We start from the raw sequence: 18,345 nt of genomic DNA, 5'->3' as shown, positions 1-18,345 counted from the left end.
TCTTGCACAAGCACATGCAGACAACTGCTAGAAAGCAAGCATTTCTTATCAGTGGGATGTTTCATTTGTAAGGCAAGCTAAAGCTAAACTGAGAGCCTCAGCCAGACTTACAAGAGAAAATTGCCTTTGCCCTCCTTTAGACTGTGTGCAGTTGTAGCTATTGGCAAAGACTTGGCAAACAGCTGAACTAAGGTTTTTCACTTTTCCTTTGTTTGTGTGACACTTACCTTGCCTTTCTGGTTCAAAGGTTCAATAGTTAAGGTGTCAGGGCCAATGTCCACAATCATCCCCATCTGAAACCCATCAGTTGGGTGTGGAGCCCAAACGGGCTTCCCGTCCTCCATGGTGGGATCTGCCTAGTGTTTCCTGTAAGGAAAATAAAGAAATAAACAACAACAATCAAACAAAAGCTGTATACAAATTTAGTAAGCTATCAGGATTCATTAAACAGACTCTCATCTGTTATGTTTATTCAGAGTGGAAATAGCCAGCCTACAGTCTGTCAGGACAAGATTCGCCCAGCCTTTTTTGCAGGCTTGCTTACAGAGGACACCCTCAGACTGGAGGATGGAGAAGATTTAAGAACAGGTTGATTTGGGGGAAGGTCCACAGACTGCTCCCTGCAGTACTTTGCCTAATTTCCCTAACTTTTGAACCAAAAAAAGAGCCTCTCTCACAACTGAAATAGAAGTATGAGACAGATTCAAAGCTAAGGGTAAATAAGAACGTGTACTTCTAACGTAGGTGACGTAGATATAGATGATATAAGTGACATAGGTGATATAAATGACAGGTGACTGAGATAGAATCATAGAATATCAGGGGCTGGAAGGGACCTCAAAAGTTCATCTGGTTCAGCCTCCCTCCCAGAGCAGGATCACCTAGAGCAGATCACACTGGAAAACATCCAGATAGTTCTTGAGTATCTCCAGAGAAGGAGACTCCACAACCTCTCTGGGCAACTGGTTCCAGTGCTCTGTCACCCTCACAGTGGAAAAAATCCTCCTCAGGTTCACATGGAACCTCTTATGCCCTATATAGATACAGATGATATAGATACCGATATGTGTGTGCATGCAGTGGGTCATATGCCTAAAGGATGGCTCTCTGTAGCTAATTTAGTGTTTAAACACTTGAACTTCTGTAAAGGGCACACATCAAACTGGATGCAGGACTGGATACAGGAGCAGAACTCCAGTCTGATGAAAGAAGAGATGAAAGAAGGTGCTCATCCTTTTCATGTGAGTGGGCACACAGCTTTTTAGATAGCCCATAAACAGCTTCAGTCACCATTAGTTTATCACACCATAAGCTCCTCTGATATTGTAACATTACAGGGAGCACCATCCTTATTTTCTACCAAAACAAAAATGATAGGAAAATTGTCTCAGAGGAACAGATCCAAAGGCCAAGATACTGAAACCTCAAGGTTCCTCAAGTTATGCTGCTACATAAGCTCCCGATTAAAGAGGTATTTGGTTGCATGCAATGCTCATTGAGCTGCCCAGGCAAGCTGCCAGGGTTGGCACACTCTGAATGAGTAATGGTGCCATTTATATATGCTGAAGTAGGACTTTTTTTTTTCCTTTTGTAAAAGCAGCTTCATAGTTCTAATAAGAATAAAGTCCACACAGCTTGAAAAGTGACAGGTTTTAGTGATTCCAAAACTTGGGAAAAGTATCTTTTATCACCAAGGTGTAACTTGCCTCCCTCATCATCAATGAAATGAGCTTGGTGAGCAGCAAAGGAAGCACTGGCAGCAAACTCCAAGAGTCTGCAAGCTAACAAACACATCTCACATTTTTCTTTTCCCACATTTGAAGGAAAAATAACATCCAAGATGTCTTACAGCCAGAGAAAGCTGCAGATCTCTTTGCCATAAACAGCAGTGAGGACACAGAGACATCAGCCCATCTGAAAGTTGTACAGCCAGGAGCAGAAAAGGCTACTCTTGTCCCACAGAGGATCTGTCAGGATGTGCTGCACATGACCTGCTTTTTCCTGTCTCTGAGGAGTTTTGAAAGGTTTGAAGAGAAGGAAAAGGCTTCCTGTGAGCGTGTGGGAATGCTGCTGGTCTGAGCATCTTGTCTAAGATTAAAACAATTTGCTGCTAACTTTAATGCGAAATAATAGAAGATTAGAAGTAATCCTAAAGCAAGGACTCATCAGGCTGAATCAAACTGGTTTTAAATGAAGCAGCAGTCTGGAGAGACTGAAAATAATAGCAATAGTTTGGTGCTGCTGTCTGGTTTCTGTTTAAATGTACTTAGCTAACCAGATATTTCCCCCCCCAAATGCAGTTCAGGAGGCAAGAAGCTCAAAAACATTTTAACAAAGATGACTAGCTTACCTACTCATGCAGTTCATGCTATTCAAAATTATAGGTTTCACAGAATCATAGAATCACAGAATGGCTTAGGTTGGAAGAAACCTCAGAGATCACAGGATACTAGAGGTTGGAAGGGACCCAAGGAGATGGCCAAGTCCAACCCCACTGTCAGAGCAGCACCACGCAATCTAGCGCAGATCACAGATCATCTACTCCAACCTCCCCACCAAGGGGATGCCTCTTGGCTGCTCGAGGCCTCCTTCAACTTGGCCTTCAACATCCCAAGGGAGGAAGCATCCACGACCTCCCTGGGCAGCCTATTCCAGAGTCCCACCACCCTCATAATGAAGAACTCCCTGAGATCCAGTCTAAAGCTACTCTCCTTCAGCTTAACATCATTCCCCTGTAGTCCTATTGCCACACACCCTTATGAAAAGTCCCTTTCCAGCCCCAGCCCTTCTTTCACATGTTGGAAGGCATCATAAAGTCCTCCTGGTGTCCTCTCTAGGATGAACAACCCCAGCTCCCTCACATTTAACACAGAGAAAGCTGTAACCATGGCTCACTTTCCCCCCCATGAATGGAGCATATTCACTTCTTTTAACTACTCATAGAAAGTTCATGTTCTAAGGCTTTGAGAATCACAGTCACTCCTATTTACTCCAAACCTCTTGCCACGCCCCATGAACTTTACAAAACACCATCATCTTCATCATATATTGCCAGCATCATATGATAAATCCTGTTAAATCCATCTGTCTGTACTCACAGAGGCTGTTGGCCATATTTTCCCCCTTAAGATACTATAAATCAGCTCCAATACACACCACAGTTGTATGGATTTGTGTTTATTTTTCAGCCAGATCTGACCTCTGAGCTCAACTGCCATCATGAGCACACTTGCTAAATAGCTGAGTTTATTTCTGGCTATAAACAACCCTCCATTCCTTCACAAGCCTACCATTTGCTTTTAAAATACTAGTTCAAATTAGTACCTAAGCAATATGTCACACAACCACTAAAAACAAGGCTCTCTCTGACAGCCCCAGCAGCGTGGCCACAGCTCCGGACGTAACCATGTCACACAAGAAAGAAAACTCTGAAATCACTGCCAAAACTGCTGCCAAAAGTTAGAATCTGACCTCCCCCAGTTAGCACCTGAAGGCTTCTGTTTTGCTCACTGACACAGGCTTCTGCTTTCTTACATTTTCTTAAACCTACTTCATGCTTTATTAGCAAATTGTGATAGAGGAGGATGTAGTAGTTTAAGGCTTACTGGAAAATACCCATAAGAGAAATTGGGACTTTCCCAAAAATTCACTGTAGAATGTAAATAAATTAGAGCATTGGATGGAAAAGAATAATAAAGTCTCTATCATTCCTTGGTTTGCTAAGTGGGATAAAATGGCAATGTATAAACAATTTCTTCTTTCTTTGCCTTTTGCCTTCCACCTCCTCCACTGCTCCTCTGTGCAAGGCTGAATACTAACCTTGACTGAACCAATTAACAGGTGAGTCTTGCTGCTTTTCTATTCAGGGGGGAGAGAAGGTGGTGGTGTTAGCCCCTTCTGCGTTTTCTCTGTCTGGGGGAAAGGATTTGATCTCTGTATTATTTCTAAATTGTAAATACATGTAACTGTGGTGAGTGTATATGCTTGTAAATCTAGCTTGCTGTAAAAGACCTTCTGAACTACTCTATAGTGTTCAATTTTACTTGGCTGGTAACTTCTCAACCCATTACATAGTGTCACAAGCTAAAAAACGCTCTTGAAGGACAGAGCAGTGATTGAATTCAGCCACCACCAGGAAATGGAGCCTTAAGAAAAATACTCGAGGCTTTGCAAGCATCTTTTACAGTGAGAGTAGTGAGACACTGGAATAGCTTGCCCAGGGAAGTCACGGATGCTTCCTCCCTGGAGGTATTTAAAGCTAGGCTGGACAAGGCCTCGAGCAACCTGATCTAGTGGAAGGTGTCCCTGCCCATGCAGGAGGGTTGCAACTAGATGATCCAACTGCAACTGCTGTCATACAAGAAGAACATGAATTTTGTTCCACTCTTAAGCTTGCAAAATTCTAACCACAGAGGCTGTGGGTTCTTGGCACAGAGAAAAGAAACTTGATTCATATTGGTTTCAACAAGGTTTCATGATTTCCTCTATGATGCCTGCTTTTCTGACAGCTTTTTAAGCCACTGTTCTCTCAAGAAGATTGTTCTTATTTTAGGTGCTGCTAACAGAGAGGTTTCTGTTCCAACCCTTGTTAATTAAAACAACCCAAGTGGAGCTTCCTGAGAAACCAAGGAATAAGTATTCCAAGCGGGTCTGCACAAGCATTTTCAACCAACAGCAAAGCCAGTAATAGCAGGAAGAAGAAAAGTAGCAACCCCCAAAATATAAGGTCAAATTTCAGCAAGACCAGAAAAATGAAAGCTTAAGTCAAAATGAAAGAAAATGCCACAGTTATGGTCTGGCCACAACTTCAGAAGCATTACAAAACTGAAATAAGGACAGGAGAAAAACAAAACAAAACCAATAGGGCCAGGAAAGAGATCTGAAGTAGGTTTTTCAACTTAGCTCTTCCAGACTGTTGAAGTCAGCTCCACTGAAACCAGCAGGCAGTGAGAGGAGGGAGAAAGAAGCACAGAATAGAACTCAGCAAGCAGGTAAATGCATCAACACAGAATCAAAAGTGTCTTAAGCTATCTCATGATAAAGTATAAAGAGCACAGAAAAGCAGGCAGACAGATCTAGTAGGAGTGGTTCAAGTTTATGAGGTGAACTCTAGAGCTCACTATCCCTGTGGCTGAGACACATGAGAGACCACACTGTGTGCCCACTGGTAGCAGTGCTCAGGCATGTGAGCTTCAATCATGTTCAACAACCACCCTGAACAAGGGCAAGGAACTTTAAACCCTTTCAGGATACTGCTTTGGCAGGAAAGTTGGGCTGGAGGCTGTAGCCAGGTGGGGGTCTCTTCTCCTAGGCAACCAGCAACAGAACAAGGGGACACAGTCTCAAGTTGTGCCAGGGGAGGTATAGGCTGGATGTTAGGAGGAAGTTCTTCCCAGAGAGAGTGATTGGCATTGGAATGGGATGCCCAGGGAGGTGGTGGAGTCGCTGTCCTTGGAGGTGAGGCACTTAGTGGACAGGGCTGGGTGCTAGGTTGGACTGGATGATCTTGGAGGTTTCTTCCAACCTGGTTGATTCTATGATCTCTATAAGTCCCCTGCAACCTCTAAAGTTCTGTGATTCTATGATTCAGCTAGCACTTCAACAGTGTGTTTGTTTACAACCTTGTGTGATCCCTTTTCCAAGTGTAAACATCTGAAAAGAAGAAATACTTCTTGAAGACTGATGCTGGCTCTAAGCTAATGAAGTTTAAATTCTCCTCCAGTTATGTCATTTCCAGCCCTCCCCACCCACTAATCTTCTACTCTCCTGAGTGAGTGCCCCATTTCCTCACCCAAAGCACCTTGCTGCCAAGCTATTGCTCATCTTCAGGTGACCTAATAAAAAGCACTGATGTGTTTATTCTCTTTCAAGATTATACACACATCAGTTTCTCCTTGAGCTTTATGGGCAAGATAACACAAAATCTACCTCTAAGCCTCAAGTCTGCCAAACACAGCAGACCCCAGCTTCAGCATAAAAAGGCAGAAAATCTGATTACACAAATGGGGAAAAAAATCGAAGAAGTCCTTCCTTAGATTCCTGAATATTTGAAGGCAATGTGATCAGTTACCACAAACAGGGTTTGGTATGTAAATACCTGGTCATAGAATCATAGAATCAACCAGGTTGGAAGAGACCTCCAAGATCATCCAGTCCAACCTAGCACCCAGCCCTATCCAGTCAACCAGACCATGGCACTAAGTGCCTCATCCAGTCTTTTCCTGAACACCTCCAGGGATGGGGACTCCACCACCTCCCTGGACAGCCCATTCCAATGCCAATCACTCTCTCTGGGAAGAACTTCCTCCTAACATCTCCTCCACACCTTGAGACTGTGTCCCCTTGTTCTATTGCTGGTTGCCTCGGAGAAGAGACCAACCCCCACCGGGCTACAGCCTCCCTTCAGGTAGTTGTAGACAGCAACGAGGTCACCCCTGAGCCTCCTCTTCTCCAGGCTAAACAACCCCAGTGACTAACTTACAGGAAAAAGTTCTTCAGTACAAGAGTGGTGGGACTCCAGAACAGGCTGCCCAGGGAGGAGGCATCCACAACTTTGCTGGGAGTGCTAAAGGCCAGGCTGGATGAGGCCCTGAGCAACTGAGTCCAATTGAGAAGCATCCCTGCCTGTGACAGAGAGGTTGGAGTAAATGATTTCTAAGGTCTCTTCCAATTTAAGCCATTCTGTGATACTCTGATTTGCAGAAGCTACACATTTGGATAATTACAGCATAAGAATCTGAATCCCTTGCAGACTATCATGAATGTTGGCTAAAAGCACAACTTAAGTATCATCAGCAGGGGCCTGTACCAGTTAAAGAAAGCATACACTGTGTTTTACATCATATCTGTGGAACGGTAGAGCTTGGAAGGGAGAGCTCTGGAGAACATCTCATCCACCCCTCCTAAAGCAGGCTCACCCAGATCAGGTTGCACAGGAGGTGGGCTGGGAGGCAAGTTTTTAAATGCTCCCGAGAAGGAGACTCCACAGCCTCTCTGGGCAGCCTCTTCCAGTGCTCCAGCACAAGCAAGGTAAAAAACTTGGTCCTTAAGTCAAACCTCCTGTCTTCTAGTTTGTGCCTGTTGCTCCTTGTTCTATCACTGGACACCACTGAAAAAAAGCCCAACCCCATCTTCTTGACCCTCACCCTTTGGAAGACCATCTCTCAGTCTATGCTTCTCCAGGCTAAAAAGCCCCAGGTCTCTTAGCCTCTCATAAGAGAGATGTGCCAGTCCCCTCATCATTCTTATGGCCCTCCATTAGACTCTCTACAGTAGTTGCCTGTCTCTCAATCCAGGGATCCCAGAACCAGACACTATACCCCAGTGTGGCCTCACCAGGGCAGAGTAGAGGGGCAGGAGAACTTCCCTCAGCCAGCTGGTCACACTCTTTTTAATATCATTGGCCTTTTTGGCCACAAGGGCACATCACTGGCTCATGCCAAGTTTATTCAGAAAGAGGCTGAGGCAGACTGAATTCTAATTCACTCTAACTCGCATAAACACAGATAAAGCCATGGGAAGTTCATTTCCCCCCAAGAAAATCAGAGGCACACCCCTAACCACCAATGTAAGAAGAAAAAAAGAAAGAAAGAAAGAAAGAAAAGCAACCCCCCTTTTGAATGCTTCTGAAGTTTTGGCAGTTGAGCAGCAATTCAAGAGCTCTCCACTGAAAAATCCTTGAAGAAGAAAGCCTCCTCTGACTAGCAGCAACACCATATGCTTTGTACTTCGACATGAGCTCAAGCTGCACTTCAGATGCTCAGCCCCTGAAGTTTAGGCAAACCTACACTTCCCACACAGAAAGTCAAGAGCTGAATCGTAACCTTAAGCCCATCAGTAACTCTGTTCTCTCTGACCACACTCATGAATGCTTCAGAAATACTTTAAGGTTCCCAGGGGGTAACCAATTCACAGCTTCAGCCCCTTCCTTGAACTCATTTGTCTTGTCAGGTTTTGAACTTCAGCTCTGTGACCCTCTCACTGCAGTGTAATGAGGCACGACTAAGCAAGTAAGTCCCCCCAGAGACAAGCAAGAAAGCCTCCTGCTGCTAGTTTGATAAATATAGACGTATATAAATGACACAAGAGAGGAACACATTTGCATGATAATTTGTTTTTACTGGCCAGTAATAAGAAAACTTTGTCAAACACCACTTCCTGGGACACATCAGAGGGAAAACAGAACAGATACTTTAGAAAATCAAGAATATATACACTCAGGCTCCAAATCAAATCAAATAAACTAAGCACTGCAGATGGCAGCATCAAAGGCTGCTGGAAGGGCTGGAGGAAGCCTCAGATGCTTGACCTCAGGCCATTGTAGAGGAGCTGGACTGAAAAATAGACAATTGTTTGGGTTGGGTTTTTTTTAACATCAGAATAATAGTGAGTAAACCAGAGGTTTCCAAACAGTACCAGCTTTGACCTAGCCCCTTTCCTAAAGGCACAGGAGTAGAAGCTAATGACAATCAGCACCTGCAGATGAACAGGTTACTGTCACTCTCCTCTGCACAAAAGCTGTAATTCTTTTGGAGACAAAATTAGCTCCTAAAACAGATTATCAGGTGCTACCTCCTTTTTCAGCTCTTCATCTTATTCTGTACTTCCTACAAGAAGGATGAGTATAATTTATAGGTGATGGACTGAAACATAGACAATCCACTACAGAGCATAATAAACTTGGGAGAAAGCCTCCCTTCAGAAATGGGTAATTGATAAAGTAATAAATGGGTGATTGATAAAGCAATTCTGAGAGATGAGGCTGAAAGCTTTCTCTTAACATAAAAGAATATGAGAGCTATTTAAGACAGTTATGAAGAGCAATGGACCAAAAAACCCACCCCAAACAATACAGAGAAAACAATACAGAACATGTTTTGTCAGCAAACCCATCAATTTTCTCAGGGAGTCAGTATAATGAGGTAAGAATGTACAAAGAGGGAGTAACTGCAAAGAAATCACCTACACTATCTCAGTCTCAAAAGAGGCCTGCAATAAATGCCACCAAAAATCCATAAAGATAACCAGAGGGCTGCAAGACCTCTCTTAAACAGAAAAGCTTGAGAGAGTTGGGGTTGTTCAGGCTAAAGAGGAGAAGGCTCCAGGGAGACCTTATTGCAGCTTCAGTGCTTCAAAGGAGCTCATGAGAAAGATGTAGAGACACTTGTACCCAGTGCACTTAGTGACAGGACAAGGGATAGTGGTTTTAAACTGAAAGATCAGATTTAGAGCTGATGCAAGGAAGACATTTACTTCAATGTGGGTGGTGAGACATGGGATACCCAGCGAAGGCTGTGATAGACTGAAGGTGTTCAAGGTCAGGGTCAGGTGGGACTTGGTGCATTCTGATCTACTTGAAGAAATCCCTGCCTATGAAGTTGGACTAAGGGATCTTTAACCTCCAACCCAAACCATTCCATCATTCTAACATAAGCTTTAATTCTTGCACTGTTCCAGAAGAGTTTGCATTTTCACAGGAGGCAATGTGCTGGAAAGGCTAGGCACCTGAAGGGCAATAAATCAGATCAAATCTGCCATCGGCACTCAGCAGCAGGGCAAACTGCAGCCCATAACAACTTCCACATCAGCCACATCCTGACAGCAAGTCAAGTCTCATTTCTGGTAGGACACAAAGTCTCGGTTTGAGAAAGTCCTGTGCTTCCCTAAACCTAGGTGCAAAGCCAAGCAGAACGTGGACTTTGGATCACAGCTAATCTTTGCTCAGGTTTTGCCACAGCCCAAGACAAATACAGCCCTGCCAGATACTGCTGGGTGACTGTTGAGGCAGATGCAGCTCCATGCTTTTAAAGATGACCTACAAGATATTCATCTCAAGAACATCAATGTTCACTTCTTGTTCAGAAAATGGTTAGCACATCTAAGGCATGAGATTGAGATCAAAGTCCAGGCATATTTTACTGACCTGAACACTACTCACAACCCCCACCACACATAAAATGTTATTTATTAACAGGAATGCTTCAAGAAAGTGCATCCTAGGTCAAAAGATTCTGCTCAAGTCACCAGTGACTGAATGTTACCAACCAGCTTCACCTCAAAAACAACTCTTCATTTTCTATCCAAGTGTTACAAAACCTACACAAGAGACCAGGCTTGGCCAAATCCATCTTTCAGAAGAAATCTGAGGTAGCCTTAAGGCATTAAGTAATAGCAAGCTCCCTGGTGCAGGTGACAAAGCAAATGCATGTTCTCTTCACATACCAGAGGGCTCTTCCTGAGGCTGGGGACTGTGCTAAACAGAGCAACCACTGACACACACAGTCTCAGTAACTCTGATCTGAAAGCAAGCTGAAGAGAACAGATGCAGAATCACGGCCACCAGGACTAACACTTGAGCATAATCACAAACTTTATACAAGAGCTGAGGCAGAGCACAAAGCACCACGGTCACATGCTCAGAACAGCCTATTTATCTTGGCAAGGAGGCCAAAAGTAAAGTCAAGGAAAGCTTTTAGGTTGTAAATTCAGCCTCAAAATGCAGCTCAGGTGTTTTTAAACTCCTAACGTCCTGAGCTGGAACATTATAGCTGGAACAAAATTTCTGGGAGAATGAGCAGGGACATGCTGCCGCTGCTACTTCCCAACCAAACTCAGCAGCTTGAAGACAAAACCATTTATCTGTGGCACTTGAGCCTGCAGTTCAGCCTATGTGAAATATTTGATATAAAGAGCACACCTCCAGAGGTCAGACAACTCATCAGAAGCACCCTTCCCTTCTCCTCCTTCAATTACATGAATATTTAGTTTCCATTTCCTTTTCCTTTAAGCATTATCCCAGAATGTAACCTTGATGATCATACTACAGTTTTCATCTCAGGAGGAAAATGAACAATGAAAGCACCAACGGTATTTTCAGCTCAAAGTGACACCTTTCCTCCATTCTGTCACTTTGCAGCCCTTCCTACACGACTCTGAATGAAACAGCAGACATTTTAGAGCAGGACAAGAGGAGCCTTGTATGATCGATTTGAGATACTGCCAATTTGGAGTGGGGGGTTGGGGGTTGGTTCTTTGCATTTCTTTTTTGTACTTAATTGTATAGATTTTAATAATACCCATTATCTCAATACAAGGACAAATGTCAGCATGTAACTGACAGAATTTCTTCAGGTCATTACTTCTCCTGACATATATCCAGGAATTCAAGTTTTAAACTCAACAGGTAGCTCTACATTTGAAAGCAACACAGTGCAACAGATGGTGCCCATGCTACTGGCATTTGGAGAGTTCTACTTAGTCAGCATCAAATGGCTCTAGACTGGGTCCCTGGACTGAACAGGGATTCACAGCTGGAGGATAGTGGCTATCTCCCTCTCTGCAGATATTCAAGACCTGCTAGGATGCGTTCCTGTGTGATCTGGTATAGGTGATCCTGCTCTGGCAGGGGGGGGTAGGACTGGATGAGCTTTTGTGGCCCCCTCCAGCTCCTTGAAGATAATCTAATTCCAACCCTCCTTTTGCCATGGGCAGGGATATCTTCCACTAGCCCGGGTTGCTCAAGGCCACATTCAACTTGGTCTTGAAAACCTCCAGGGAAAGGGCAGCCACAACCTGCTTCTCTCACTACCCTCATTTTAAAGTATGTCTTCCTAATCCCCAGTCTAAATCTACCCTCCTCAAGCTTCAATCCATTCCTCTCATCCTATCACTACAAGCCTTTGTAAAAAATCCTTTCCCAGATTTCTTGTAGGCCCCTTTCAGGCTCCCCCTGCAGCCTTCTCTTCTGCAGGCTGTGCAACCCCAACTGCCTCAGCCAGTCCCCAAAGGGGAAACTCTCCAGCCCTATGATAATTTTTCTGGCCCTCCTCTGGACTCATGCCAGCAGTGTCACATCCTTCTTATGCTGGAGGCACCAGAACTGGACACAGTGCTCAAAGTGGAGTTCTATACAGTTAGATGCTGTTGCTAACCAAGCACCACATCTTAGTGTCAAGTACTGCTTATACACTGGGCAGGTAACTTAATACCACCTCCCTATCAGATGATGCTGTGGACTGGAAAACTGGAAGCAGCAGCAGCAAGAGGAATGCAAGTCCTGTTCCTACATGTTTTGACATGATCCTGTTCAGCTGTCTCAAACAAAGGCTTGTGCTTATTCAACCTACAAATAACTTTAATCATCATGTTTTGTTTAAAACTGCAGTATGGATTCTTCTCTCCAGAGGGGATTAATCTTCCTGCTGCTTGTTGGACAGCAGAGATTTGAATTAGGGCTTTAAGCCAAAAGCACAGCTAACATTTGTGCAGATCTAATCACCTACTGGAATTTCTGCTCCCCATCCCACATGCCATCATAAAAAGTAAAGCTTTCCTTTCATTTACGAGCAGTAATTAAAATGTAAATGCAAATTGGTTTAGAAGGACTGGAAGACACTATTAAAGCAGCCCTTGAGACTCACACACAGAAGTTCATAAAGTTCACAGAATTGCCTTGGTTGGAAAAGACCTTTAAAGATCATTGAGTCCAATCATTGGTCTGACACTAACAAATCCTTGACTAAACCTTGTCCCTCAGTGCCACATCTCCACAGCTATGAAAACCTTCCAGGGACAGGGACTCAACCACCACCCTGGGCAGTTCTCAGATACCAGATCAGTGCAATGTTTCTCTTCCCCACAAACCACAGACATCTCCACCCAAAAAACCAAACAAGCAGCACCTCCTTTCTCCTCTGCCAGGACAGCTTTACCCCCTTACACACTATGCAGTGCTCCACTCAAAACCAACTACAAAACTATCAAGAACTACCCAGAACATTCTGTCATCCTGGCGTAGGGAAGTGATCATGTCCCTGTATTCAGCACTGGTGAGGCCACACCTCAAATCCTCTGCTCAGTTTTAGGCTCTTCACTTCAAGAAGGATATTGAAGAGAAGGGCAATGAAACTGGTAAAGGGTCTGGAGAACAGGACTGGTGAGGAGCAGCTGAGGGAACTGGGATTTAGTTTCAGGAAGAGGAGTCTGACATAAAATCTCATTGCTCTTGACAACTCCCTGAAAAGAGGCTGCAGTGAGGTGGGGGTAGGTCTCTTCTCCTAGTGTCAGGTGACAGAGGAGAGGAAATGGCCTGAAATTGGGATGGGGAGGGCTAGATAATAGAGGGGAAAAGAAAATCTATACAGAAAGTGTGGTCAGTAGGGCATTTTATGTGGATCAGAGAGATCTGACACTAAGGATTTAAGTGACCCTCTTTCTAGAGTAGTTACTTTTAACTGCTGGTTTGGCAGCCCCCAGAAGAGCATTATGTAAAGAAACCAGTACTCCAAAGATCCCACTAATGTGAGATTTCTGGCAGAATCCAGAAACTCCAGGAGCTCTAGAACTCACAAAGAATACATTTTTGTACAAGATAATGAGCCAAAAATGACATCACAGATGACATCACGTGTTCAAACCATGTATCAGCTACAAGTACAGTCTGCAAATGCTGAGACCTTCAATAAAGGCAATCAAAGGGAGCTGCCTAAATGAGTGAGAACCAGATGTGGCTGGTGCAGAAACGTCCTGAGCAGCCATTTCCACTTAGTACTTTTACTGAATTAGCATTCTTGACAAAATTGCTCATTTTTTTCAACACCATTTCCAGGAAACAGGCACCACCCAAGTTAATGCAACCTGCTCTACCCCATTAGGATTCATCCAGGTGAGATGAGAGGAAAAAAATTAAACTTAATTAGATCAGTTGCTATAAAATCCATGAGTTTTATTATTTGGCACATTTAAACCTATTATCCAGTTAATCAATTAGAGAAGAGGATAATGTGACATAGTTCTTAAGCATGCTTCAAAGGCACTTCAATCTTATATTTATTGCTTTTAATTCAAACACTTTCTGTGACCAAAAGCAGCACTTTTAAAGGCTTCCTCCAAATTCAGCTCTAACAACAGCTTCAAAATCATTCCTACTCAACAAATTATTTACACTACAAAAAGAACCAATAAAATCATACCCAATGAAAAAGAAAATAAAATATCATTCACACTGACAAAAAAAAATGCATCATTACTAATTTCTAACCTTGGAGACACATCTTGTTCTTCCAAGGCTAAGGCAAAATATCTTCTTCTTCTACATCTTTCCTCTATAGGCTCACTATCAGCCATGCAAAAATTCCATGAAGTTTTAGACAAAGCCTTAGGCAAACAAAAAGCTGTGAGAATCATCCATTCACAGGTCAAATGTATACAATATTTAAGGGAAAACAGACCAAAGAATTCTTCAGTCCAGCAGACAGAGCTGTAACACAGAGTCACTGAAAAGAGAGACCACAGAGCCTAGAAACTGGCATGATTTTAAACACAAAGAGCATCAATTCTTTTGAAAACCTTTTGTAGAGTTGCTTTGAACCAGTAACTCAGATTTTAAACAAGGAATAGATCTTTTGTTTCTTCCTAGTTCAGTATTTCTCCGTCTGATGTACCAGACATCACACTTGGTCTGCAAAGCAGCTGCACTTTCTATTTATTTTCAGTAGATATTACTAACACAGCCAAAAAGAAGTGTTAGTGCCTTCTGCCAGAAGCACTGGAGAGTCAATTGCTGGCTTGTTTCAGCCTTTGGGGAGAATGCAAGCACTCAGAAACACCAACACCGCCTATCAAAAGGCATAGGAGACAGTTCAGAGTCACACACAAAGTTCTGATGATAAAAACATTTAGTTATGATTACAAGCAAGTCCCTCAATGCTGACTGCCAAAAGGTAAACCTCAAATAATCCCTGGCTTTTTTTTTTTTTTCCTCAGTGGAAAACTAACATGTGAACTAGTTTTAAAGGATAAAAAGATATGATTCTAACCCAAGAAAACTATCCATTCTAAACAGGATTCTGAACCAGGCTGCTCAAAGATGCAGAAGAGGCTGTACTACTACTGAAGGAAAGACTGAGATCAGGTAAAACTTGGCATCAGTGGACCCACAAGAAGACAACCTGGAGTACTGTGTCCAGTTCTGGAGTCCCTATCACAAGAGGGCTATGGATGTGCTGGAAGGCATCCAGAGAAGGGCCATGAGGTTGATCAGAGGGCTGGGGTACCTCTCCTATGAGAAGAGACTGAGGGATTTAGGGCTCTTCAGTCTGGAGAAGAGAAGGCTTCAAGGTGACCTTATTGTGGCCTTTCAGTATCTTAAGGGGGCTACAAGAAAGCTGGGGGGGGATATTTTAGGCTGTCAAGTAGTGATAGGACTGGGGAAAACAGAACAAAGCTAGAAATGGGTAGATTCAGACTGGATGTTAGGAAGAAGTTCTTCACCATGAGGATGGTGGGACTCTGGAATGGGTTGCCCAGGGAGGTGGTGGAAGCCTCATCCCTGGAGGTGTTTAAGGCCAGGCTGGGTGAGGCTCTGGACAGCCTGATCTAGTGTGAAGTGTCTCTGCCCATGGCAGGTGGGTTGGAACTGGCTGATCCTTGTGGTCCCTTCCAACCCTGACTTATTCTATGATTCTATTCTATGACTCCCTTGCTCAGAGTCTTACAAAGCATTCTCTTCAGCTTTCTGGACTTGTACTCTACACTGCTCTAACTCCAGTTCACAGAGTCTGGGGACTTCAGGTTGGAGATGTTCAACACTTCACATATTCCATCAAATACATCCTTTATTGTGAATGCATACAATGCATACATCTCCTCCACACATTCATCCAAAATTTGAGAACCATAGAAGATTACTTTACAGTGATCAAAACATTCTACTCAAAAGTCAGACACTACCTATTCAGATTCCTCCTTGTGAAGAGAAATACTTCAAAGCTGCTTTCATAATGGATTTTTTTCACACTGTTGAAACACTTGAGCAACTTCTTGGAGGGGCAGGGAGGTTTAATACTGAACTCCTAATAGATTTCCTGGATTTCCTCTCTGGAGTAAAAAACTCTTCCTTGGGGAAGAGTTTTAAGTTTTGAAGTAATTCATGAGAACAAGAAAACTAAAAGCTTGAAAGTATAGTTGTCTTACAACATCATATGATTAGAGATTTTCAAAGGTCATCTTAGGGGAAAAAAGCTCAAAACACAGTGTAAAAGAAACAATTATGAGTAGAACAGAGACAAATCTGTCTCCAGTGAAGAAGTTGGAGGGTTAACTCAAGTCAGGCACTTCCTTGGGAACCCACAATAGCCCAGTTCACTTGGTGCTGAGACAGAGAAGTCAATACATAAGGTTCAGCCACCTTCCAGAGACCTCTATGAAGTCTTTAAGCAAGACCTCAGCGAAGACTGCATTCAAAATGAGGAAGCTGAGAGCACAAAGTATCCCAAATGGCACAACTCAAAGACCTCTGTACTCAAAAAAGAAAGCCAAAAGGCCAAACAAAAAATACAAACAAAAATATCTATTTTGCTAAATGCATCCAGAGATGAATCAGTATCCTCTTCACACTGTCCTAATGCAGACTCCACCTCTCTTTAGGAAGACTCAGGTTCCACCCTCTCCAACAGCATACCTGTCTTCAATTACAGGGACTCACATGTTGTCTTTTATTGATTGAAGGACACACAAGGGCTGAAGAATTCTCTCATCATTTCTATTAATAAATAAAGGATATTTAAAAGAAGCACTCAGCTCTAGTTCAGAAGACTGACCTTCAAGCCTGGAGCACATTTTTTGCTGCAGCATCCCCCCAGAATGAAAAGCAGATGATATTTCTTTCTTATTACACAGAAAGGAAATTAATAATATTAACCATTCACCTGACATTGTATTTCAGCATCAATGACCTGTTAAAAGGAAATCCACCATTTCCAGTTTCTGCTTTTGAGTGATTGGTAAAGCTTGCAAGCAACACCATTTCACTCTGACCCAAAAAACTCAAACATGCTTCTTAAGTAACTCCAATAACTTGGGAACAACAAGGAAAACAACAAAAAAATTAACCAATTGCCTGATCAAAATGCCTGCATAATCAGAAAGAGCCATTCCTGATACTCCCTTCACAGAAAATGTTGAGCCATGCTGGCTAACCTCTCTCTGTGTCATGACCTCTGAAGGAATCCAGATCTATTCTTGCTGACAGAAAAAAATACCACTGCATCAGATCTCTTAAGAGGTAATCAAGAGGGATTGGTTGTTGTTGTTGTTTCAGACATACCAAGTTAGCAAAACTTGCTGACATTCAAATTGAAGCATACAGCAGAGAAGCATATTTCAAAGGTTATCAAGTAGGTATTTGGGTTTTTCAGCTTCTACTCTATAAAACTCATTCAGGTTTTACTGGATGCTCAGATTTAACTGATTCCTCCATGCATCCCACAGCCTGCTTTGTGTGATGATCCTCCTCTGATACTGAAGCTTTTGACATCATTTTGGAAGCGAGTCCTTTAATAACAGCATAGGAAGCCCTAATACACCAGGTGTGGCTTCAGAGACAAATCTTGAGCCACCCAGGAAGTGCTCTAATAATTAGAGCAGCCCTCCTGTAAGCCTTTACTACTGAAGGTCTCTTGAACTAGTTTTAAGCTGAAAAATGCGAGAGAAGATAGGACAGAGGATTAATTTTTCACCTGCCCTGCCCTCCTATAGTAGCAGTGCAATAAAAGATAGACCTTGACTATAGTGAGTGATTTTCATCTCCTTTTATGCTCAGCCTCTGCCCTTTCTCTAGGCATTCATAGTTTATCTCCTTTCTCAGCCTCAAAATGCGTTTTGTTTTTTCCCCCCGAGAGAAAAACTGTAAGGTTTCTCTTTGCTCTCTAGAGAGAAATTCACATTTATCACTAAAGCTGTCAGCTATCAGCAGGTTAAAACTAAATGGCAAGATCACTAAAGATACTGAAAAGACAACGTGACAGCAGAAAGGGACACTCCTAAGAAGTCACCACTGCTGCTATCCCAGGCGAGAAGAACTCCTTCAGATTCTCTGGATTGCTTTTGCTTCGGGGGAACACTAGGAGACTAGGAGCCTTCCATCCTGCCAGGGCAGCTGTGCTGGTCCTGCACTGTGCTGTGTCTCCAAGCCCAGGTAGCCAGCAAGACTCAGCCTGGAAAGTGAACCATCTCTTTAGCCTCCTCTGTTCAACATGTCCACAGATCAATAGCCCGTTCCAGATTGTGCTCTCCCATGGTTTCTTCTGCCTACACCACCTTGGCCAACACCAGCGTTGATAATTTTGTACATCTGCTATTTAAAAGCCTTCTCAAGTGTTTCTACTTTAAACTGCCTCCTCCTTGCACATTAAGCTGCACCTAAAATTAGCTTGCAAAGCAAATCTTCATCTTGATGCAACAGTATTTCCCCTACTTCCACCTTTCTCTAAACAGAGACTGCTGGTTTGGCCTAGGAATCTAGTGAATCCACAAGCATTTTGGGTGGCAAAAGGCACAAGGATTTCT

General features: G+C 43.2%; 1 protein-coding gene across 6 annotated transcripts in view; it reads right to left on the bottom strand.

Annotated features, from left to right (window-relative positions):
* Window positions 1-18,345, bottom strand: part of MYO6 (myosin VI) — a 117,870-nt gene that overhangs the window by 86,947 nt on the left and 12,578 nt on the right. For all 6 annotated transcript variants that reach the window (XR_010306986.1, XM_064164234.1, XM_064164235.1 and 3 more), the window contains exon 2: window positions 228-366. Coding sequence is in view for 5 of the 6 variants with exons in the window: in XM_064164234.1 (XP_064020304.1) it covers window positions 228-344 (117 nt within the window). In the remaining variant the exon portion in view is untranslated. The remainder of the gene's footprint in view (window positions 1-227; window positions 367-18,345) is intronic.

The sequence above is a fragment of the Pogoniulus pusillus genome, chromosome 25 (genome assembly GCF_015220805.1).
Source record: "Pogoniulus pusillus isolate bPogPus1 chromosome 25, bPogPus1.pri, whole genome shotgun sequence".
NCBI lineage: Eukaryota > Metazoa > Chordata > Aves > Piciformes > Lybiidae > Pogoniulus > Pogoniulus pusillus.
This window is presented reverse-complemented; position numbering and strand designations above follow the sequence as displayed.